At 44.2% G+C, this 23,432-nt stretch overlaps 1 protein-coding gene across 2 annotated transcripts; it reads right to left on the reverse strand.

The window, feature by feature from the left end:
* Positions 1–9,535: 9,535 nt before the first annotated feature.
* On the reverse strand, positions 9,536–23,378 carry RPS24 (ribosomal protein S24). 2 transcript variants are annotated; one of them, XM_078642963.1, is made up of 7 exons: positions 23,252–23,378; positions 19,344–19,409; positions 18,495–18,704; positions 15,735–15,845; positions 14,069–14,086; positions 10,170–10,190; positions 9,536–9,611 (listed from the first exon to the last, which is right to left on the reverse strand). In XM_078642963.1, exons 1-5 carry the CDS (start codon positions 23,252–23,254, stop codon positions 14,081–14,083), a joined length of 396 nt encoding a protein of 131 aa, XP_078499089.1. In that variant the 5' UTR covers positions 23,255–23,378; the 3' UTR covers positions 9,536–9,611; positions 10,170–10,190; positions 14,069–14,080. The 2 variants fall into 2 exon arrangements, with proteins under 2 accessions (XP_078499089.1, XP_078499090.1); XM_078642964.1 differs by lacking the exon at positions 14,069–14,086.
* Between the last annotated feature and the right edge of the window lie 54 nt (positions 23,379–23,432).

A 23,432-nucleotide genomic window follows, 5' to 3' on the forward strand; every position in this document is an offset into this window, starting at 1 on the left:
TGCGTGGGTGAGGAGCCGGAAGGTGATTCTCTTGTTGACCGGGAGCCAGTGCAGGTCTCTCAGGTGTCCGGAGATGTGGCTGCGGCGGGGGATGTCCAGGATGAGTCGTGCTGATGTGTTCTGGATCCGCTGGAGTCTTTTCTGGAGTTTGGCGGTGGTTCCGGCGTAGAGGGAGTTGCCGTAGTCCAGTCGGCTGGTGACGAGGGCCTGGGTGACCGTCTTCCTGGTCTCGGTGGGGATCCATCGGAAGATCTTGCGTAGCATGCGCAGGATGTTGAAGCACGACGAGGAGACGGTGTTGACTTGTCTGGTCATGGAGAGGGAGGAGTCCAGGATGAAGCCCAGGTTGCGTGCGTGGTCAGTTGGTTTGGGTGCGCTGCCCAGGGCGGGGGGCCACCAGGAGTCGTCCCAGGCGGAGGGTGAGGATCCCAGGATGAGGACTTCAGTCTTGTCCGAGTTCAGTTTCAGGCGGCTGTTCGACATCCATTTGGCTACGTCTGTCATCCCTTCGTGCAGGTTGGCTCTGGCGGTGGCGGGGTCGTTAGTGAGGGAGAGGATCAGCTGGGTGTCGTCGGCGTAGGAGATGATGTTCAGGTTGTGCTGGCGTGCGATGGCTGCGAGGGGGCTCATGTAGACGTTGAAGAGTGTTGGGCTGAGCGAGGAGCCTTGAGGGACGCCGCAGATGACTTCGGTGGCTTCCGATCTGAACGGAGGGAGGCGGACTCTCTGTGTCCTTCCGGCGAGGAAGGAGGTGATCCACTCCAGTGCCTTCTCCTGGATTCCGACGTTGCTGAGGCGCTGTACTAGGGTACGGTGGCAGACAGTGTCGAAGGCCGCGGAGAGGTCCAGGAGGATGAGGGCCGCTGTTTCTCCGTTGTCAAGCAGGGCTCGGATGTCATCTGTAGCTGCGATCAAGGCGGTCTCGGTGCTGTGGTTGGCCCGGAAGCCAGACTGCGAGAGGTCGAGGGAGCCGTTCGTCTCGAGGAAGGCGGCCAGTTGCTTGTTGACGGTCTTCTCGATGACTTTAGCCGGGAACGGGAGCAGCGAGATGGGGCGGTAGTTCTTGAGGTCGGTGGGGTCGGCTGATGGTTTCTTGAGTAGAGCGCTGAGTTCGGCATGCTTCCAGCTCTCCGGGAAGGTAGCGGTGTCGAAGGAGGTGTTGATGATGTCCCGCAGGTGGGGTGCGATGACAGCGTCGGCCTTGTTGAAGACGTGGTGGGGGCAGGGGTCGGTCGGAGATCCGGAGTGGATGGAGTTCATCGTGCGGATGGTGTCTTCGGTGCTGATCGGGGTCCAGGCGCGGAGGGTGGTGGTGGGGGGCGGTGGTGGTTCCGTCGTGGCGTGCGTCAGGTGAGTGCTGAAGCTGTTGTGTATGTCCACGATCTTGTTGTGGAAGTAGGAGGCGAGGGAGTTGCAGAGGTCTTGCGAAGGGGTGATGTCGTTGTTTCCGGCGTTGGGGTTGGAGAGCTCTTTCACGATGTTGAAGAGTTCCTTGCTGTTGTGTGCGTTGTTGTCCAGTCGTTCCTTGAATGTGGTTTTCTTGGTGGCGTGGATCATCTGGTGGTGTTTGCGGGTGGCGAGCTTGAGGGCAGTCATGTTGTCCGGTGTTGGGTCTCTGCGCCAGGTTTTCTCGAGTGCTCTGCAGTTCTTCTTGGAGCTCTTGAGTTCGTCGTTGAACCATGGGGCTTTCTTGCTTCCGGGTCTACTCGGCGGGGTCTTCAGCGGGGCGAGGTAGTCTGCGCAGTCGCTGATCCATTTCGTGAGGTTGGTGGCCGCTTGGCTGGGGTTCGTTGTGCTGGTGGGAGGGTTTTTGTTCAGGGAAGTGGCGAGCTGGTCTGCAGTGATCTTGTTCCAGCTTCTGCGGGGAGCCTGTTGCTGGTGATGGTGGAGCGTGGTTTTTCTGTAGCTGAAGTCCGTCCAGTTGAGTTCCGTGGCGTGGCTGAAGGCGATGTCTTTGCTGGAAGAGAAGATCGGGTCGAGTGTGTGTCCGGCGTAGTGGGTGGGGGTGGTCACCAGTTGCTTGAGTCCAAGGTTGGCGAGGTTGTCCAGCAGGGTGGTGGTGTTGCGGTCGTTGTTGTTCTCCAGGTGGAAGTTGAGGTCCCCGAGGAGGATGTAGTCAGCGGAGGGGAGGGCGTGCGGGCTGATGAAGTCGGCGATGTCTTCGCTGAATTGTGTGCGGGGTCCCGGGGGACGGTAGATCAGGGTGCCTCTGAGGGTGGTCTTGGGGTTGACGTGGATCTGGAAGTGCAGGTGTTCGGCGGGTGCGAGGGTGTCGTCGGTGTCGGTCGTGATGCGGATGGTGTTCCTGTGGATGATGGCAATGCCTCCTCCTGTCTGGTTGACGCGGTCCTTCCGGATGATCTTGTAGCCGTCCGGGATGGCGATGGCGATGTCGGGCGCTGAGGTGGCGTTCATCCAGGTTTCCGTGAGGAAGGCGACGTCTGGGTCTGTGGTGTCAAGCAGGTTCCAGAGCTCGACGGCGTGTCTGTGGACGGAGCGGGTGTTGAGCAGGATGCCCTTCAGGTGGTTGCTGTTGCTGCTCGTCGAGGTCTTGAGCGCTGGCGGAGTGGAGCCGGTCCGGTTGCAGGTGAACTTGCAGGCGTTGCAGATGAAGGGTCCGTGGGTGCGTCTCGGTGTGGCTCGGTAGCAACCCGGGGTTCGGCCGGTGTTGAGAGCGATGAGTTCGGTGGCGTCGTAGGTCTGTCTGGTCGGCTTCCGGCGGTGGGGGCCAGGGGATCTGGCGCTGGGCGCGGTCCAGGCGCAGACGGGCTTACCTTTGGCGCACCTTCGGCGCTCCCGCTGCGCGGTCGCTGAGGGGGCGACATAAGAGGGGAGCCGGGAGGGCGGGTCAGCTGGGAGGCGGGGTCGCGTCCACCAATCGTGTGGCGAGGGGGCGAGCAGGAAGTGGCGGGAAAAACGGGATCGGTTGGAGCGGGCGGCCCTGCTGGGGCGCTGCTCTCGGCGTAGAAAAGGTCTGGCACTGCAGGGGTCTCTGAAGCAGGAGCGCGGAGGAGCGAGGGGGCAACCAGGCCAGCTCTTTCATGCCTTCTTTGGTCAAATACTAAATGTGTGTACATTAGATATTCAGGGATAGTGACGTATGTTTTCAGTATGTAACACAATAGCAGTTCACTAACATTACTGCAAATAATCTGTCACACCCTCCCATTTCTTATATGTGAGGTTCTGTATTGATCTAAAATTAACTTTTTATATGGATGTTGCATGACAAACATTTTGTCTGCAAAACGTCCGTGAAATACTCTTACACATTAAAAATGAATTATGGTAAAACGCTATTTACAACACTGTTTAAAAAAATGTCAAGGTCATGAGGGCAAGACTCTGTAGAACAGCTGTTGAAAGGCTGGTGCCCTGGACCGGAGCCCACCTTGCCCATGCTTTAAAACATTGCTGAAAATGTTGTCTCCTCTCTTGGAAGGGCTAACTCTCCCAGGAGGGGGTTAATTCATAGAGCTGCAGTGAGAGGCAAGGGGTCTCCTCTGCTATGATATCGAAAGAGCAAGGAACAGTTTCGGTTTTAGCAGACATCCTGCCTCCCACTGCAGCTGAAGCATTTCAGCGCTATCAATTAACCCCTCCTGGGAGAGTTAGCAAGACAAAAGCATGGGCAGGAAGGTCGGATTGCAGTGGAGTGCGCGCCCCACATATTGAAGAACTCTGCCTTAGAGAGATAGGACGTACCTGGGGGGGGGGGGTGGGGGGGAGGGATTTCCTGTTGCCCACCACCATCACAGCAGCAATACGTAAACACTGGAGGGAGGGGCCCATGGAACCGCATACGTTGGCGGGGTGTCAGTACGTGGTAACTGCAGCTGGCACCTTTAAGGCGGTCACCTGCCTCTACATGAGACTCACGCATGAGACACTCCCTCCCCTGAGTAAATTGCATCAGAAATGGGAGGAAGACTTAGGCTAATCTATAGCAGAGATAGCTTGTGGGAATTAGCGGAAAGGGCATGGAAGAGTACCAGGAATGCTAGATTTCAATTGGTGCAGGTCTACGTTTTGCACAGAGCTTACCTCACACCGGACAAAATAAATATTTCAGCTTGCCCACGCTGCAACGTAGCAGGAGTGGAATTCCTGCATATGTTCTGGAGGTACCAGAACTTGGTGGATTTTTGGGAAGTAGCTCCAACCGTAGCAGGTGTAGCCAGAAAAGAAGTGCCAGTAACATGGTATTTTCTACTACACTGGTTCCCCCATACGGCTAAAAATAAAGTGATAAGTAGGTTCCAGGACCGTGGCCTGGTATTAGCAAGAAAAGATCACCAGTCACTGGAAAGAGAGGGGGCCCTAATATACTCAGATGGAAAAAGGAATTCATAAAATGGGCAGAATGTGAGGGGGCAGTAAGGTTACAAATAGCCAAGAAAACAGGAAGCAAAAAACAAAAAAACTCTGGAGACAGCTAGAACATGGGCAGCGTTGGGGGAATTATGGAGGAACTCAGAGAATTAGTTCCAAGAGGACCCAACAGGGGAAACCCATGAAGGTGAAAGCTGAACCCCACACTTTAGACACCAAGGAATGACGAACAGAGAAGCAGATACACAACTGTAGTAACTCCTCAGATTGATAACCTATGGGCCCATAACGACAGTTAAAAGATCAAATGTATATGCATATGCATTAGGAAGATAAGAGATTGCCTGCACACGACACGCCTGGAAGGGGGGGGGGGGGGGGAGTGAGAGCAGTTGAGGACAGTTTACAATTTTGAGCATTTATGATTACTAAAAGTTTGGGTTAAACAGAAGAGAGCTAGATGGATTGAATAGGGTGTAACTTGCAGTACCCTTACTAAAGCGATAGAGGGGGGTGGAGGACTTGAGATGCTGGCACGACGCAGCAATCTGCCTTACACAAGTAATGATTGTCTATTGGCGAGTGCGACTGAATATCAGTATCTAGAAATGTGGTCATAACTTGTTAAAATTTACACAGATGTATGATCAAAAGCTTAATAAAAATCTGTTCACAAAAAAATGATTTAGTAGGAATTATTTTCTCTCATCGATTTGCTCTTTAAACGTATCCAATTGGATCTATTAACACTCGCTGGAGCACCAAGACTGATTACTGAGGAGTTTATCAAAACCTAGCCTAATTGACTTTTGCAGAAATAGAAAGGTAATAACCAGCATTTCTAGTAGGTGTCTAGCCTTTAGCAATTTTTCACATCAGACCTTTAGTATACCTACTTCTATATCAGAAGACCAACCACAAGAAATAGCTACGGTTTAAAGTCAACTATTCACATTATCAATGCAAGGTACTGTTTAAGATAAAAACACCAAGGTTTTACACAAAGTACCTGGTAGTGGTTGAGGCTCATCTAAGGAGGCAGGGGAAACATGTGTAACTCAGCCTAAATTGGCAGGTAAATGCAAACTCATTAAAGAAATGCAAGGACAGCATACCATCAAGAATACAAACCGTTAACAGACTTGGGTTCTTGTTGAATAGGAGAAAATCAGCACGCACACTTTTCTGGAAGCAACTTTGAACATGGGAAAGGCGTATTAACAAAGCAAACTTGCTTCTACTGAAAAAACAACTTACTTACCTTTGCTAATGCCTTATCTAGGAGAGACTATTTAGCTGCAGGATCCTTACCCTATAATCAGGTGTCAGACTGGATCAGGACGTTTCGAGAAAATATTTGCACATAGGTGGCATAGTTTGGCTCCGCATCGGATGCACGAATGATGCCTATATAGGCGTCAAACTCAGCACACTGACAGTTACTATTCAAGACCTTCCCACACAAGAAAAGCAGATCCAAGAAGGTTGCTGATATGCAACTGCAGACACCAAGGACATCATAAGGGTTAAAATATATAGAGAAATTTGTTCGCAGTGCAGGGAGAATCGGTAAGGAATCTTCAGCCAGATAGTCTCTACCAGATAAGGCGTTACTTAAGGTAAGTAAATTGTTTCCACATGGCAGTGGTGGTGTCTGAATACCTAAATTAGTCTTCCCTTGATAGGAAGGAAGAAAGGCTTTCAAAGCCAATCGGATCGCTCTCCGCTCCAACAGGTTAACGAGGAGCGGAGACCAGAGTCCTTCCATCTCCACCTCTCACAGATGGCCATCCCATGCAAGAAGTGATGCATCTGCCAATAGTCAGCTCTGGGTGGGGAAGGGAGAGGGGTCTGCCACGGATAAGTGTGGTTTTTCAGCCACCACTGAAAGTCTTTTGCAGGTCCCTCCGATATCTAGACCAGGCTGTAGAGTCCATTGATGGATGCTGCAGACTGGGTGGACCTCTGGTTGTGCATCCCACCAGGCATGTGGAACTGCGTCTTTGGCCACAAAAGAACTTGGGAGTCTGTTGGACTTAGTGAATACGCCAGATATACCGGACACTGACCACTCCCGTCTACACCACTCTACATTACACTGGCGGCATGGGTAGAGATTCACGGGACATGGCGGATGACGACTGGACATAGGCCCTGGCAGTGTCCTCACGTTATCGCCTCATCCAATTTAAATATATAAATCGCATATATTACACTCTATCCTGGCTATGGCGGCCATCTAGTCCCCACTGTGCCTCCGCTACGAGGAGGGGACTTTCATACACACCGTATGGAATTGCAGTGCATTAGTCATTTTGGCGCAAGGTGATGTTCTGTTTAGCCCAGGTCCTATCATGGGACCTTCCATTTGACCCAAGGTTATTTTTATTGCATAGCACAGATGGGATTGGCGGGAACAAATACAAACAGCACTTGCTCTTCCTGGCCCTCACCCTAGCCAAGCGAGTTATCGCACAGCAGTGGAAGGGTACACCCCCCAACAATTGGCAGATGGAAGAAGGCCCTAGATAAACGCATGGAGGCTGAGATGGTAGTCTTCCAGGCTCTGGGATGCCCCCAGAAACAAAGGAAAATATGGGCCAGATGGGCGATTTAGAGGAAGAGCACCACTACCGCACACTGACCCCTTATAGAAGGGTTCCCTCATAAAAATCCAGTCCCTGAACTTTCCAGACACTATTATATTGTCAATTGTGGTCGCATATATCCTGATTTCATCTATTTTGTGGGGTTTTAAAGCTGTGTCAGGATTGCGTTTTACCTGCATGTTCTGCAGGGGTTCCAGTTTTCCTTGGACTTATCCGATGCGCAACATGTTTACAGCGGGCTAGGGCCCATTATGTAACTTGAAACCCTAATCAAATGTTTTTTTTTTTAAAATACTGGGACGATAAACAAAACTATTAATGACATTTCCCACTGCAAGGCATCGCTAAATCCAATGTTAATCGCCTTAGGCCCCCATAATCTCCACAACCCTCCACCACTAAACACAACTGAACTACTATTTGACTGCTGCTCAAACTGGTTATCCAAACTATTGTGAGTGGAAAGATTTCAAACCTTTATTTTACACCAACAATTTGACCTTAAGTTGCGATTACTCTGGCAGCCTTTAAATGCTCCCAAATAAAAAGCCCAGCTAACTAACCACCATGTATTAATCTTGGAATATAACCCACCATCTCCCAACCTCCCCTATTCAGGTCCACTACCCCATGCCTCCTCTTCTGTCCGCTTTTTTTCCCTCGGCAATAAGTAACTTCCCTCCTGTCCACTGAAGTAATTGAGATATTGCAAGTATCAAAACCAGTTAATCATACCTCTCACTGATCTACACTATAGTTAATAAAACCTGAACAGTAGGAATATTTCTTTTATAACCTACTGAAACGTGATAAACTTACTGAACTGTCCTTTACTTCTCACCTTTTCTTGAAATCTGTTATTGCATGTTTTACTTAATTGAAACGCCGTTTTTCCTTTTTTTTTTTTTTTTAATCATGGAGGTTAGCCGCAAGCCCTTGGAGTCACTTTGGTTCTGGATTGTAGAGCTACAGGTCCACTCATTCACACTCCCAGACAAGGAGTCAGCAGAGCAGGAGTCATGTAGAGTGGTGGTCCTTTCGGCAGCACAACAGTCCAGAATTTTACTTAGTTGGTGGTGTCAGATCCAATACTTCTATCCAGGTGGGCCTTTGAAGAAGGGGAAACTTCAAAGAGGCCTTTGAAGTGCACTGATGCTTGCCCTGGCTCCAACCACTACAGGGGTGTATACAGCCCTTTGTGTGGGGACACGGGACAGCCTATTCAGGTTTAGGTGTTAGCTCCTCCCTCCCATCCTGCCTAGGAGGGCCCACCAGGATGTGAACAGCCCATCAGTCACACCTTTGTGGATGGCTGTCTGGAGGCAATGCACAAAGCCCAGCTGTCCTACCCCAGATATGGGTTTACAGACAGGCACAAGGCACCAAATGGCTAAAGTAGGAAAATATCAACTTTCTAAAAGGGGCATTTTCAGAACTACAATTCAAAAATTCTAACTTCACCATAAATTGGGATTTTAAATTGCAGTAGTGAAAAATAAATTTAGGATTTTTTTTACTGCCAGGACATTTAAAAGTTTAAAGTGCATGTTCTACTTTTTAAATACACTACACCCTCCCCTTGGGTTGTCCAGGGAATACTTTTGGGGCAATGTACTAAAAAAAAGGGAGGTTCTGTCTTGCCAGGTCGACATGGCAGTTTAAAATTGCACACATGCTCTGAAATGGCAGGCTTGAGACATGTTTAAAGGGCTACTGCAATGGGTGGCACAATCAGTGCTGCAAGCCCACTAGTAGCCTTTAATTTACAGGCCCTGGGCACAGGTAGTGCCACTTAACATGAGACTTAAGTAAATTAAATATGCCAATTGTGGCTAAGCAAATGTTAAAAATGAATTAAGCAGAGCACACATGCAGGTTCGTGAAGGTTAACTAGGTCAGCAAAACCGGTCAGAAGGATGCCAGGTCTAACTAGTGCATGCAGTTAATGCCATGTCCGGCTAACACACTGGGTCGCTTACTGGGATGTGAAATAGTTGTTTGCATGGAAAGTTGGTGCCTCTAGAAGACCAGGAGGGAATGGTTAAAGCCATGTGTGTGTCATTTAAGGAGAACCAAGCCAATTGCTAACGAAATGTACTGCAAAAAAAAAAAAAAAAACAAACACGTGAAGTGTGGCATGATTGAGAGCCGTGCAAATAGGAGACAGCCAAAGCAAAGAGTGACAGTACAGCCAGCTGCTGCTCCATCCATCCTTGTAAGCTGCTGCTCTACTGATCAATTCAGGCCACAAACTAATAGACTTAAAACTGCAATAGGCTCAATTCGAACATCTTATTTAGGTGATAAAACGCCCACTGTTTCAATACCAACCACTGTTCTAACATGAGAAAGCACGGGACAAACCCACTTTGCCGTAGAATAAAGGGTCAGCTTGCATGCAGAGCAATGGAAGCACTGCTTTGGGAAAGCAAGGAAATGCAATGCATCCATCCACTTCCCACACTATGGTAAAGTTAGCAATTTGGTTCGCCGCAGAGGTGAAGAGCAACCACTACTAGCACATAAAAAATTATCCAACAGTTAGTAATTCCAATCAAGCTTGAAACTGAAAATAAAGCGAATTACAACTGGCATTCAATTTTTATACATTTTATTAAAGAACGTGGAGCACTGTCTTCACGGACATGATGACCAGGAGGTTCAATTCTTCTGCAAAAGAGTAGGAAAGAAAACATACGTTTAGATTCTGCATAAAAGGACCAAGATAAGCAGTTCCAAAAGGGATCACCTTTTGGAAAGCTTTAAACAGGTTCAAAATTCTTCAAATGAGCTTTAACCTTTTTACACTGCAGTCTCAGTTCAGACTTAGCCTACAAAATAATGACTGTCCCACAAACCCGCATTATAAATTAGACTGCGTTAGAATCATTAATGACGCTAATACAATGCACACAGGTACTGGATTTAGTTAATTCAAAACAGCTTGTAAAACTCCTCCTGTTCCCTCGCCCTAAAGTGTGTAACCGAGAATTTTAAATGTAGACTAGTTATGCTGCCAATCCCATAATTCATTAATCAATTTGAATTAAAACACCATTTTACCATTCGAGCAGACTCAAACCTGCTGCCTCTTCCTATAGTGGAAAATAACCCCAATTTAAGCCTGAGAATAATTTTTCATAGCGTACCATTTATGATAAAGTGCATGACAAAATATCATTACTTGATGAGAAATTAATATCGGTTTTACATAACAATGATACATACCTGTTAACATTCTTCAACTCACTGAAATAAAGAATGCACCGAGGCCGGAGGGGGGAGGAAAGGAAACAAAGAAAGGGAAGAAATTAGTTCAACTTTAACTTGTGAAAACAGCATTAAACTCATTTGGGCTTTAACTTTGACATTCATGTACATTTTATGTGTACTCCAAGTCTAAAGAAGCCTTAATGTACAACTTCATTACCTACATGAATTAAGCCTATTAGGAATCTTGATTTTCTCCACTCAATCAAGTAGGCATGTTCATTTAAAACACAGGGCAGCATAAAGCATACTGGACTTTCAATTATAACGTTAAGTTACCGCAAACAGGATTACCCCCTTCTAAAATACCACCATCAATTGATTCACAGCCCACAGTGTAAATGCAAAACAAACTCTCCTTGCAAGCAAAAGCATTATTAGATGTGAAAAGTAGCAAATACAAAAAAGTGTCTGCATTTCAATACTTCATCATATACCAGAGTAATCGGCCAATGAGATCAATCATTGCCTTCTCTCTAGAGCGGTTAAATTCTAGCTCCAAATTGCATTTCCTGTCCACAACCCTGTGGTGTTGCAGTAAGTCAAGTGTCAAGGCAGAACGGGCTGTACATGGAAAGGATTGGTAAATACCACCAAACCCATTAAAATGTCAAGCATTAGCCCTTAAAGACCAAGGAAGAGAGAACTAGTTAAAGCCACTGTCAAACGTAATCCTAGCTTGTTTCCATGCCATGTAGATGTCGATGGATTGGCGACTCTGCTGAATGAAAGTGAGCTGCATATGTTCACTCATTGAGCTTAGAGTAATGATGTCATTAGTAAACAGATCACAAGTCCTTAAGGTTGGAGAATAAACTAGCTCTGTATGCAGATGATATGGTGGTATATACAGCAAATCCAGACAGCAATACCTACTCTGATGGCTGAGAGCTTTGGCAAGATATCAGGATATATGGTTATTGTGGATAAAACCTAAGTCATGAATTGGAACCAGGGAAAGATTAGTCCGGGGCGAAACCCCAAATGAGATTTTTTAGGCATTTTAACTCGGAGGTTGGATGATATTCCACGGGTCAACTAGAAAAGAAAGTGTGCCAAGAGGAAGTGAGACCCCTGGTAAGATGGGCCAATATACCATTAAAAATCTATGGCAGTGTTAACCTCATGATGGTTAATCTTCCACATTTCACTCCTCTTCAACTCTATACCGCTTACTTTTCTGAGAGGATATAGTCAAGTTACAGGGAAAACTAGGGATTTTTATTTGGGCAGTGAAGGGACCTGGGATAGCCTGGAAAAAATTGAGAAAAAACTTTGGGCCGGGAGGCCAACTCTCCTAGATCTGCTGATCTATTGTATTGTATTGTATTGCTTTCCACTTTTAAGAGTTTTCAGCTAATCGCAAATAGACCAGATAGTTTATCAGTGGGAAGATTATATGGGGCAATGCTGAGAGATTTGGGACAGTCACTTTGTTCAAATAAGGTGACCCGAAGTATTTTAAAAAGGTCAGACTGATTGTTTAAAAAACTGAATTAATAACATGGCTATATGTCCGAAGGAGGTTTGGTATACCTTATTATAAGTTTTCAGCACTAATTTGGGATTCCTTGGGTATCCCAGATTGCTGGATAGACCAGCTCAGTCAACCCTTAAAATCAGCAGGTTTAAGTTGTTCGGCAGATCTTAGAGCATGGTGGGGCTGGGTGGAGTGGGAGGTGTTAAGGAATTGCACCACGGGTCAGCTAACAAGATTCAAGTACTATCAGCTGCGATCATGGTGAGCTTTCCAAGAGTGAGCTGAAGAGGATGAACCATGGCTCGAACAGGTGATGAAAGTTGGTTCCCTCAAGAAGAAAGTTTCAATCTGGCATTGGGCCTTTTTGGAGGCAGAAGATAAGAGCTTGCCAGATTTAACAAACACGTGGGAAGAGGGAGATTGAGGGAAATTTAAAGCAAATATGGAAAGTATTTCTACTTTATGTGTAGTGGTGAAACCTGCCTCACTTAAGAGAATTCACCTGTTCCCCACACAGGGTATATTGGTCTCCATCCAAGCTTTCAAGAGTCACAGGGAAAGTAATTGGATGCCTGGAGTGTATGTTTCCAGCAGCAAGTGACGTACATATGTTCATGCAGTGTCCGAGGATTGCACCCTTTTGGACATCAGTATGTAACTTTATCAGTGAGGTTATTCGACATCGGAGGTAAGCCCTCAACTTATATTTTTTAGGCTATATCCAGAAGCAGGCTTGCAGGGAAGCTATCCCATAACATTTGTCTTATGTGATCTTGTTAGCGAGACGGGAGATACATAGGCTTTGGAAATCAGTAAACCCCCCCACTTATGCCAGATTAGCATCAAGCACACAGGTCGGGTCGATATTGCTAGTGACCCAAAAAGTTGAGAGGGTCTGGGCGCTTACGTAAACTGGCAACAAACAATAGGGTCCAATGATTATGCCATATATGCTGGAGGACCCTGCTTTCTCCTCTTTTCTATTTGTATGAGGGAGTCATGTGGAAACAGCATTATCTTTGCGTGGACAGGCTTACCCTCTCCCATAGTGGAGATGAGAGCTGTGCCAGCATGAAATATGGCAAGATGAGGACAAGGAAAAAAAAAAGTCTTTCTGAAGAGGTAAGCAAATAGAGTGAGCGGATAGTTTTGTTGAAGCACCTGAAATGAATCGGAATGTAGTTCGCTATTTGCTGTATGACTGTGCAGGCCTGTCAAATGTCCTAGTTTAAAACTCTTACAACCGTTAAAAAACCCTATCAAAATGGACACGTCTAACGAGAACTTGTGTAGAAACACTAATCTCACAGTCCAGAGCAGTTCTTTCCACAACCTCGAGGGGCTCTGTGGTGTGAGTAAAATTTAATTGGATAAACGTCCATTTCACAAACTTTTCTTTCAGGTGAAGCAACTTCAGCTGGAACTTAGGCCCAAGTTTCCAGGAGCAAGTCCCACCTACTAGAAGAAAGTGATTTGTGTATCTGACCACAAGGAAATGTTGGACAAAAACCTGGCATCCCAACCTACTTTAAGAACCTTGAACCAACTAAAGCACTCATGCGGTTATTATGCAGCAGGCAGCCAAAAAGACATTGGTAAGGCACTCATTCAATCAACTTCTAAGGGACCAACATATTTTAGCATGGTCATATGCAAACAGGTGAACATGCAACATTTTAATTACAGCAACAAAATTCCTGGAATTTCTCATGCAATTTAGCAGGCAGGATACTGTTACACAAGGAAAATGTCTTGCCAAGCAATATTTACTCTGAGAAACAATCAAGTATCACCTGGTTTAATTGTTATGCAACAAATCAGCTCACCACATTTGACTAGGAGCGCAATTGTGAAAAATAGAATGTAACAAAACTTTGGAAGAAAATAAATCCATGGTTTTGCACACTCAATAAAAAAACACGACAGCATAATAAAAGCTGAGTAACCCCCTAACACTGTTGGGTCCAACAAAGCAAATACAAGAATAATGCCATGCATTTTAAACAAATTAAAGACTGACTGTAACGGTAAAGCTCTCCACTTCGGTATGAGTAACTAGGAATAATGTATTACAAGATGTCTCATTCAGTCTGCTATTACGGGCACACCTACACTTCTCTGTGGGATTGGTCAGTCCTTTGCATATTGTAACCGCGGCAAATAACGGATTAGGTCCTCCAAACGTTCGTCGAGCTGCCAGTCTTCCTTAATACTCTACTCCTAGAAATCATAGTGCTAGTATATGCAGAAGTTATGGACTAAACTCTGAAAAAATGAGCCGTGCATGCAAAGTATCATCCAAATATTACAAGAGTAGTGACCACCGTGCTAGTGATGCTGAACCCACACAACAGAAACTCATGCATTTGCTCAATACCTGCTAGCCACCTTATTTCTGGTGAACAATTCCAAGAAAGCAGGGAAAGAAGAAGGTAAAGGGAAAAAAACTTAATGTTCATCCGGAAAGAAAGTCCAAATAAAGGTCCAAATCTCTGCAACTATCAGAGGAATCCTAAAAAGAACTATTATTTCAAGCAGATCACCAAATCAGAGTTCAAAATGTATTGTTAGCTTAAAGGATTTGTTGAGTTCACTATTGCCATCTGTATGGCATCACAGCACTGCCAACCTACTGGATAGTCCTTCACTTTAAAAGTAACCAAACAGAACTGGGTCTTCTGAAGTCATACCAATCATCTACTTCTACTTTACGAATGGGACAATAATATCTCACAGAGATATTAGTGAAAGGCTGGCTGGAAGTTCGAAGCTATCCATCCACCGTACAGTACGCAGGCAGCAATGTGCGTGCATCTGAAAGGAGGACAGATCCCTCTGCAACCCGGTACAGACTATTCTGACTCCTACACAAGGGGATGTCTGGGTGTTCCTGCGGTGGTGCAATTGTGCACCAAATTTATGTGGCAGTTACTTTGGCTTCTGATAGCCTCCGTGCATTAAATTCCAGTTCGTAATATGGTGAGAGTACAGTGGCGAAGCGTTCACTTATTTGCGTGGGACCTGTTCCTTCATGTAAATGAGGGAAAACCATTACTCCACCGCCATTGCGCCAGGGAGTTATAGAAAATAACTTGTGATCTAGTAAAGAAAGGGCTCCACAAGTGCCTCTGTGTCCTTCAGTGATACTTGCATGCTATGGAGGGGAGGTGGAAATACCAACGCCCCTGCCCCCTCCCAATGAGGCATTTAGTGCAATAGGTCTTTTGGTCTACAAGTAATCCTGAATAAATCTGAAAACGAATGGGTTGTAGATCGATGAAACTGCAAAAAAAAAAAAAAAAAAAAACAATACTCTTTGCTGCAAGTCACAAGATACTGAAACCAAGACTTGAGTCTGCGTCCAAAAGGAAATGCTCAGAGCCTTTCTATTTCACTTCAGGAAAGACTCAGCTTAATTTCTACTGCAATTCTAATACAGATTATGCCATGTTATTTAAGAACCACCATCGTCACTTGGGACTTTTTCAAGTCACTCCCGATCAGTGTCGAGATTTGAACTAGGCACGCTTATTTAATTCAAATTTACAGGTAGTCTTTTTCCTAGATGGTACATTTGTGTAGCCTACTTCTGCCTCACACAAAGACTAGAATTAAATACAGAAATCCCTCCTAGTCAACGGGAATTAAAAGCATAAAATGCAACCCATACTAGATCATTTCAGTGTAGGAGATTTAACCTGTAAAGTAAAATGTGATTTTCTATACTCGCTGTAATTTTTAGACATTTTCAAAAGTAATTGGATTGATACAGTTTGATAAGGCATGCTGATAGAACCCAACCATATTCATGATCCATTCTTTTAAGCAGCTACACCACCACATTGGTTAAAAGTTTCCTAAAATCGCTAGGCACTGCGAACGGAACACAAACTAAGAAAAACTACAAAAGTACGTCAAAATATTACCTTCTACAATCCAGAGGAAAATTAAAACAGAAGAGAGAACTATGGTTATTTTGAGAATAGATTTAAGTGGTTCGTCAGCAAACCTGCTCAGTGAGGGTCGTCGTGCTTTGATCTTACCTTTTTGCCAGCACCAACATTTGCCTTTGCTGTGCCCCGAACCTTCTTCATTCTGTTTTTACGTTCTTTGCGCTGTTTTCTGGATGTCTTTTTCTTTTCATACAGTCCATGCTGTAAAGGGCCAGAAAAATACATGGATTAAAGTCATGCTAATATTTAAATCCAATTCGTTCCTAATAAACCGAAAATATTCAGACCATCTGAATACTGAGACATGCCCCAACTAAACCTTCATAATCTTGCAGCCAACGGCTGATTACCAAACTGCAGAACTTTGTTATACATTCCACTACTTCACTGCTGCAAATGCTAACAGGTGATGCTTGAGATTCACGCTGAGCTCTTTTATAAAAATGCTGCCGAAAATCTCGCCAACACAAGAGCTATTGACTTTGCTGATGTGCGTTAGCCATGTAATACACCAGTGTGGTTGCTGTTTAGCATGGTTAAAAGGAGTGTTGCTTAGTAAAGTGCATTGGAATAGAGTGCAGTGTTGAGCTGTGTGGAGTAGACTGGAGTGGCCTAGTCTGGGGTGGAACAAAGGTGAAGCTTGCCGAGTACCGCAGAGCATGCATGGCATGGCAGCACACTGCCATTAGACAACAGTTTCAATTCAAATGACCTTTCCCAATAAAACTATGCAGTGCAAACGATAGTGTGCGAATGGCATTACCATGTGTATTGATTTAATCATATTAAAATAGATCTCCAATACATTTCAGAATTAACAAAAACATTACATTTGTGGTTCATAATTCTGATATATTTTTTAATACTTGCAGAATTCATTTAAATGTTGTTCGCTAGAGGGAAAACTTTTTTATTTTTTTTAAATCAAACTATTTCGTACCCCAGTATCCAGCAAGATTGTAACATAAATCCTCATTCTGAAGCCTAAAAAAGTAAACACCAAGTTCCCTAGGAAGACAGTGACATTTGACTTTGGAGTCTGAATGCACAGAAAATGTGACAAGATAGGAACAAGATTTACAGGCATGTTTAAAGAAAGGCACTCTTGTGGAAGAATACAAGGGGAGTTGGTGTGAAAAAGCTTTGCTTCTAGGGTGGGACAAACTCACCCCGGACAGCCTAACACAAATAAAGAGACCACATAGAAAGCCAAACAATGTGAACAAACCACAAAGCCAATGGTAAGCAACGAATGAAAAGGGAAGCTTTCTGAACATCTCCAAGAATGCTTTAGCAAACCAGATTCGACTTCAAAAAGCGACAGCGAAATGTGAAAGATCCAGCTGGAAGCAGATACCAAAGTGCAGACCTTTAGCAAAGACCCAGAGCATGTAGGCATAGTGGGATGTGAATTAGAGTTAAGAGGGCGGGGTAGGGGCAAAAACATTTTGCTAGGGGTAAGCGAAGAAGGGAAAGGAATATATATTACTGGATAGGATTAAACACAAACTAGTTGGAGGGCATCCATCACTCTGGTAGAACACTTATGTGGAAGGATACAGACGTTGGTTCTTAAAAAATTAGATAAACAGCCACTAAAAATCTGTCACTTGAGGGGCACAACGGTTAAGAAAAGTGAAAAACTGTTTGCAATAACTCAGCCACCATAATACGATCAGAGCCATTGAAGCATTTGAAGGCCATTAACTATGGATGGGCCAAGAAGGGGACTACGAGAGTTCAGTTACAGAAATAGTGTAAAAAGTCAACAATAAAGACGCAGAGAGGTTCATTACGGGAGCAGTGGTTATGCTAAGCAAAATAATTTAGAGACACAAAGCAAGGTTTCAAAATCTGGATTCTACAACAATCGCACAAGGGAGCGGACTGTAGACACTGGGTCAATGAAATGCATTCAGTGCTCTGGACAGTTTGCTTTGGTAGTTGGGGACAAATAAGGAAAACTGAAACACATTTTGAGACGAAAGAGAAGGTCGTGTTGGAGACAGAGTGGTGATGAATAAGCAAGAGTTTGTGCACAATGGACTTTGCCCATTTGAGAACAAGGTGGAGAGAAGCTGGGTTTGTTTATTTGTGAATTCCAGAAATAAATATACGATCCTGATTATTGTTATATTTTAGCAGAGGCAAAACGTATCTATAGTACAGATGAAGGTCAGGAAAACAATGGTATGGAGAGGTTTTGTCTGATCCTTATGATTTGATGAGGTAAACGGGCAAAGGCTTAAAAGATCAGTGCAGGTCTATGCTGACATTTCCGATATGTGGATAAGTGTGCAAATATGAATCAACAATAATAAGAATTGCAACACAGTAATTGGAGTAACTCCTTCGAATTCTCAGCCACTGGTGGTCACTCTGGAAGACTTCCAGCCCATCGCTGTTGTACATCATGACACTCTAAACAGAGCGTGGAGATTGTTTTAAGAGTTAGACGACCAAGTGCTTTTAAGGAATCAAATGATTTGGTAGTATTTTTCAAGTTGGGTACAGAGATAAAACCATGCTTGCAGGACTAATATTTAGAGAGGCACACGATCACAGTAATATTCGAGTAGGGCAGGAGTTATGATATATATGTAGAAGACTGAACACTGTCTGCAACATTTTAAGCTGTGCATCAAGGGCCACATCTTTAGAGGATTAAAAACAAAAGTAGTAATCTGTGCCCTACAGGTTAAATTCCATGAGCAGGCACTGGAGGTGCTACCTAAACTATGGTTGTTTCCTTTACAGCTAGTCTAAGAACACGAGCCAGCCTGTCGACCAACCAGGAATTCTTGGTAATAGAAAATTAGCCTCCAAATTGCAATCTGTCCGGATACTTACCCGGGCAAGCCTGTGCTTGGGCTCATTCTTCTTTGCATAGTCGAGAGAGTCGTAAATCATACCAAAGCCTGTTGTCTTGCCACCACCAAAGTGAGTTCTGAAGCCAAATACAAAGATGACATCTGGGGTGGTTTTGTACATTTTGGCTAGCTTATCCCGGATTTCAGTCTTTGGGACTGTGGCCTTTCCAGGGTGAAGAACATCAATGACCTGTGGTTCAAATTTAAGATAGGTCTTTAGAATTAACAAAAATCATACAACCAACATGTAGTCTTTGCAATCCCCAAACAAATGCCTTCACAATTTTAGACGTAAATATTCTGCAAATAATTGGAAAAATAATATTCAAAAACTCAGGAAGCCCAGAAAACCAAACTGCTGGCTTAGGGCAAATTTTTACTTTTTTTTTTTTTTTTTTTTTAACAGCCCGCATTCTTTGTGCACCAACGTAAGCATTCACAGGTACAGATTTGGGCACATACAGCTTCAGAAATCCATTAATGACCAAACATTTGCAGAAAGGAGTAGCACAAACTGCTCAGCCGTCTAATCAAAAGCACAAACTTAAAGTCAGTACACATCACATGGCAGATACCCGGCAGCAGTATCCAATTAAATACTTGAAACAGTTGCAAATTACACTTGCCAGAGGGGCCATTTATCTTTAACTTTTCTTCGAATTAACGTGGCCAAATATGCATTATTTGCTGCTAGATGAGCTGCCGCTTGGATTCTCAGGCACTTAGTTTACTTCAGTAAGTACTACTCCAGACATAAGGATGCTAAAAGAGCTGACAGCAATATTGAAGTCAAAAATATGTAAGCAAAAACAATAAGAAAGGTAATTACCATCTGCTTCCGTTGCAGAAGCCTGTTGGTCATGAACTTCCTTGTTCGGACCGTCACAGTGTCGTTCTACAGGGAAAAGCATCAGGGTGAGTTTTCGTAAAATGACAGCACACCATACTTCTATAAATCATACCAGGTAGGGTGATATTCGTGAAAAGCTGAAAGCAATGCCAGCTACAAACACGTCTTTCTTCATCAAAATAAAGCATGTGGGCAAAACAAATCACTATTGATAAACAAGCATCTGATTAATGATTCAAATTACTAAACTACGCTCGAAGTATGAAGGTGGTTAGTTATTTTTACAACAGTTTATAATGTGTCCAATATTTTTCTAACTCGCTAAATGTTTAGTGATACCAACACGTACTGATGAGCAGCACATCCGCTGCTACATCTGTCCCACCAACATTCTGTTACATCAAACCAGAATAAGGAATACTCTAAACACTCTAGTGCTACAATATGTACATTCTATAATCTACGAACTTACCACATTACTACACAGTTCAACGACTATTCGGCTATCAAAATGCTCCATGTTTTTCATAAAGATGCTTGCAAAAGGAGTTTACCTGACAAGTTGTGTGTTATTGTGTGATCGTAACTAATTACAGGCACCCCCTCCCTCTAAACTATTTCAGAATCTGTCTAGGGATGCATTGGTTCTCATCTCAATGGCACTACATTTGGAAGTTTGGGCAACATTGTTACCACTGGAACAGTACCAAAGCTCATGCACATATGATGATCTCTGGAATGGACTATCACGGTGAACAAAACCAAGCTATGGCACAGTCAAACAGGATCACTTTTTCGAGTGCTTTTTTTAGGTCTCGTCTGAGCCAGCGTGCATGCGATGCGAGGTTTTTAGTAAGGGCTTTAAACTCTGTCTACACACGCTTGTGCGTGTGCTTTTTTTATCCCATTACACGTTATTGTCCTATTACTTACCGGTAATCTTCATTACTCCGGGTCCCGTTGTCCTCGTCCCCTTCATTATGAAAAGTAATGAAGGGGACGAGGACAGGAGGGACCTGGGGGTAACGAGGCGCACAGAGAATTTGTCCACGACCCCACAATATCATAAAGTACGGAGCCGGGATTATAAGGGTTCCTGTTAACCTGGAAGGTAGTTAAGAGTTTAACCGGAAGGACCACATCACATTGAGCAAAAGATGTTAACGCATGAAAAACCTATGTTTGCATTACATCTCATTGGAATGTTCTGTTGAATTATTTGTTACTTCCCTGTCTGATGCTTCTGTTGCTGTCATTTGGTCGTATGAAGAACGCTCGATAAAGGAATTAAAATTAAACCGCAAAATGAAATTAAGCAGTTTGTCCCCACATTAGATTTAATTGTTGAGCCCTCTGCAAATATATCAATGAAACTGCGAAATAAAACCAGCCATTGAAAAGTTAGTCACGGAGATGCAGCACCAACCTTCCTATTAATATTTTTCGTTTTCTTGCAAATTTTCGATTTAAAATACAACATAAGTGGCGGAGAGTGTCGTTAGCCTCCTTGGCTCAACAACACACTCCGCCACTTCAGAAACGCAGGTCTGCACCATATTTACAAGAATATGGTGCAGTCCTGCGATTCCCCTGAGCTGGCACTACACTTAACCGGGGAAGATTGTTTATGTACCGGAAGGTCTCCCTTCCTGCACATAAACAATCTTGAAATGTCATTTTGTCACGTCTATGTGTGCTGCTTAATGTAGCACACCTGAAAGTTACAAAATGTAATTTTTTTAAAAGGTTGTTGAAGTGCAGGATGGGTCACCATCCTGAACATTAACAATCCAAGGCGTTTTGCAAAAACGAGGAGAAATAGGCATTTCTCCTTGTTTCGCCAACGTAAGCCCATGTTTTCCCTGGTGTTCATTTTGGGGTGGCCTCCCATTTACGCTGCCATTGTTCATAGGGGGCAACGTCAAAATCAATGGGTGTTGCAGGGGAAACACCCACTGCCCACCCCTTTCACGCTAAGCATTGGGGCAAAGTGGGTCTTATTTACAAGGCACCGTTAAGCCATGTTAAGTGGCTTAATGCTGCCTTCTAAATAAGGCGAAGCCCCTATCGCCACGGGAACTCTGCAAAAGCGATGTTCCCATAGTGATAGGGGCTTGTATATTTACCCCTAAAATCCTTAGTAATTCGAGTATTTGTTTTGTGTGCACACGTGTGTTAATTTTTTTTAATTACTGTTTTAATGTTTGAACTTTAAATCCTAAAAATTACTTGGGGGTCCCCGGCTTCCAGTGGTGACTTAACGGGGGTCCTCAGGAGTCAAAAGTTTGGGAACCACTGGGCTATGCCAATGCTGGTTTTCAATGATACCATTAAACAGGAGCAAATGGGAAAAGAAAACTTATTTTGGCTGTAGAGTAGGTTTATTATGGATCTGGAGGTTTTATTTAAACTACGGGACAAATTGATCATTTCAATAAATTCCTACCCAAGCATTACTATTGGACTGCTCGATTCATGATTATTTGCCCCCCCATACAGGGAGGCATGGATTCCATGATTCTTTCATGCATTAAGCAATCTAACAAACCTAAGACGTCTTCTCAATTATGCAGTGTCTTAGCAGAGGTTCTTTCTCGTTATTGCTATATTTCAAAGTTCTTAATCATAATTTAACTAATAATTACTCGAATAATATTCCAAAAATGCATCTTCTAGGTGGAAAACGCAGTTCAATGTAGAAGGCAGAATAATAAAGAAGCCTTCACATTCCTTGCTCCAATACAACAACATTCTATGCCTGACCGTCAGAGACTTAACCCTGGGATACTGGCATTCTATAAAGAAGATAAACACACCATAAACTATACGCAGGACATCTGAACTGTGCGCCCATGTGGCAGCAGCATTTTCCAGCATAACCTTTGCTCAGACTGTGCTAAAAGTGTAAAAAGGACAGCGATTTGCTGCATGATCTGGTCCTCCCGTCATATAATTATAGTGGCTGACTAAATTTCACTAACTGTCTCAGTATTGCTTCCATTTTGACTCCTAATGGTATGTTCTAAAATATGTGTAAAGGGACAATAACTTTATTGGGGGGTGATGTGCAATACTTTAAAGTGCTACATTGCACGAAAGCTAGTTCTGCGCTATAGTAAAGTACGCGTTTTATTAAAAACATCTCTAACTCGAAATTGCGTCGACAACTCATTTCGTCCTTAAAGGGAACACAACTGGGCTAAATACACTGGATCAGTGCAGCAATTGAATGATGTGGCCACCACACACCCGCTTAAAACACACGGTCTTTTCATTATACTTTTAACGAGGAGACCCATGGTCTGCCGTGCCTCCCACACTTGAAGATGTGTTATTTTGGCCAGGGCTGCATCGGAGGTGTCCCTCGCCGAGGAGTTTATCAGCGCACATACACATCAAATTAAACACGTAATCAACATACCTCTAAATTTCTATCACAGAACCGTTACCATCACACTAAAGACGACCTCCCCTTTCTTTACCTTAGGTGCCATTTATTCTAACTTACCAGCCGTTACACCGCAAGCATGGCCAGCATTTGGAAGCCAACATTTTAGCCGATAAAATGAGTCAACACCACTACAAAATAAGCTTTTCTCCAGTACCCAACTCCCCTTCATCACAAATCCACTTTGCGGTTAGACCACGAGGTGGATTGGAGGATTTTTGCTATACTGTGAACCAATTCTGCCAATAACCTAGGGGAGCCTTGTGCACTAAACTATCATACCCTGTGGCATAAAATAGATAGTTCGCACGTTAATTTCGCTTACGACGCGGGTGTAAAACATTAATTAATCGCTACCAATTACGGAAATGCAACCTGGGGTCAGGATTGACTCGATGGACAGCGGATTGTAAACAATTTAATTCGGATACAAGCTCACCATTTTGGCAGCTGCTCGTCTCGAGAAACCGGTAAAGGAGGAAAGAACGTTTCGCAGCCAATCATATTGCAGCACGCCCAGATCGACGCAAGGGGGAGGAGCACAACGTACAACCAACCACGGTGTAAGATTCAATCTACCGACAAATGGCGTGGCTCGAACAACATAGCCAATAAAAATA

The sequence above is a fragment of the Lissotriton helveticus genome, chromosome 5_1 (assembly GCF_964261635.1).
Source record: "Lissotriton helveticus chromosome 5_1, aLisHel1.1, whole genome shotgun sequence".
Lineage (NCBI taxonomy): Eukaryota > Metazoa > Chordata > Amphibia > Caudata > Salamandridae > Lissotriton > Lissotriton helveticus.

What these genes read in the sequence shown, in the direction of transcription:
- RPS24 (XM_078642963.1), bottom strand. An exon ending in TTCTGCAACGGAAGCAGATG is followed by an intron (nt 18,705 to 19,343) that starts GTAATTACCTTT and finishes TTTGAACCACAG; the next exon opens with GTCATTGATGTTCTTCACCC. An exon ending in CCAAGCACAGGCTTGCCCGG is followed by an intron (nt 15,846 to 18,494) that starts GTAAGTATCCGG and finishes GGCCCTTTACAG; the next exon opens with CATGGACTGTATGAAAAGAA.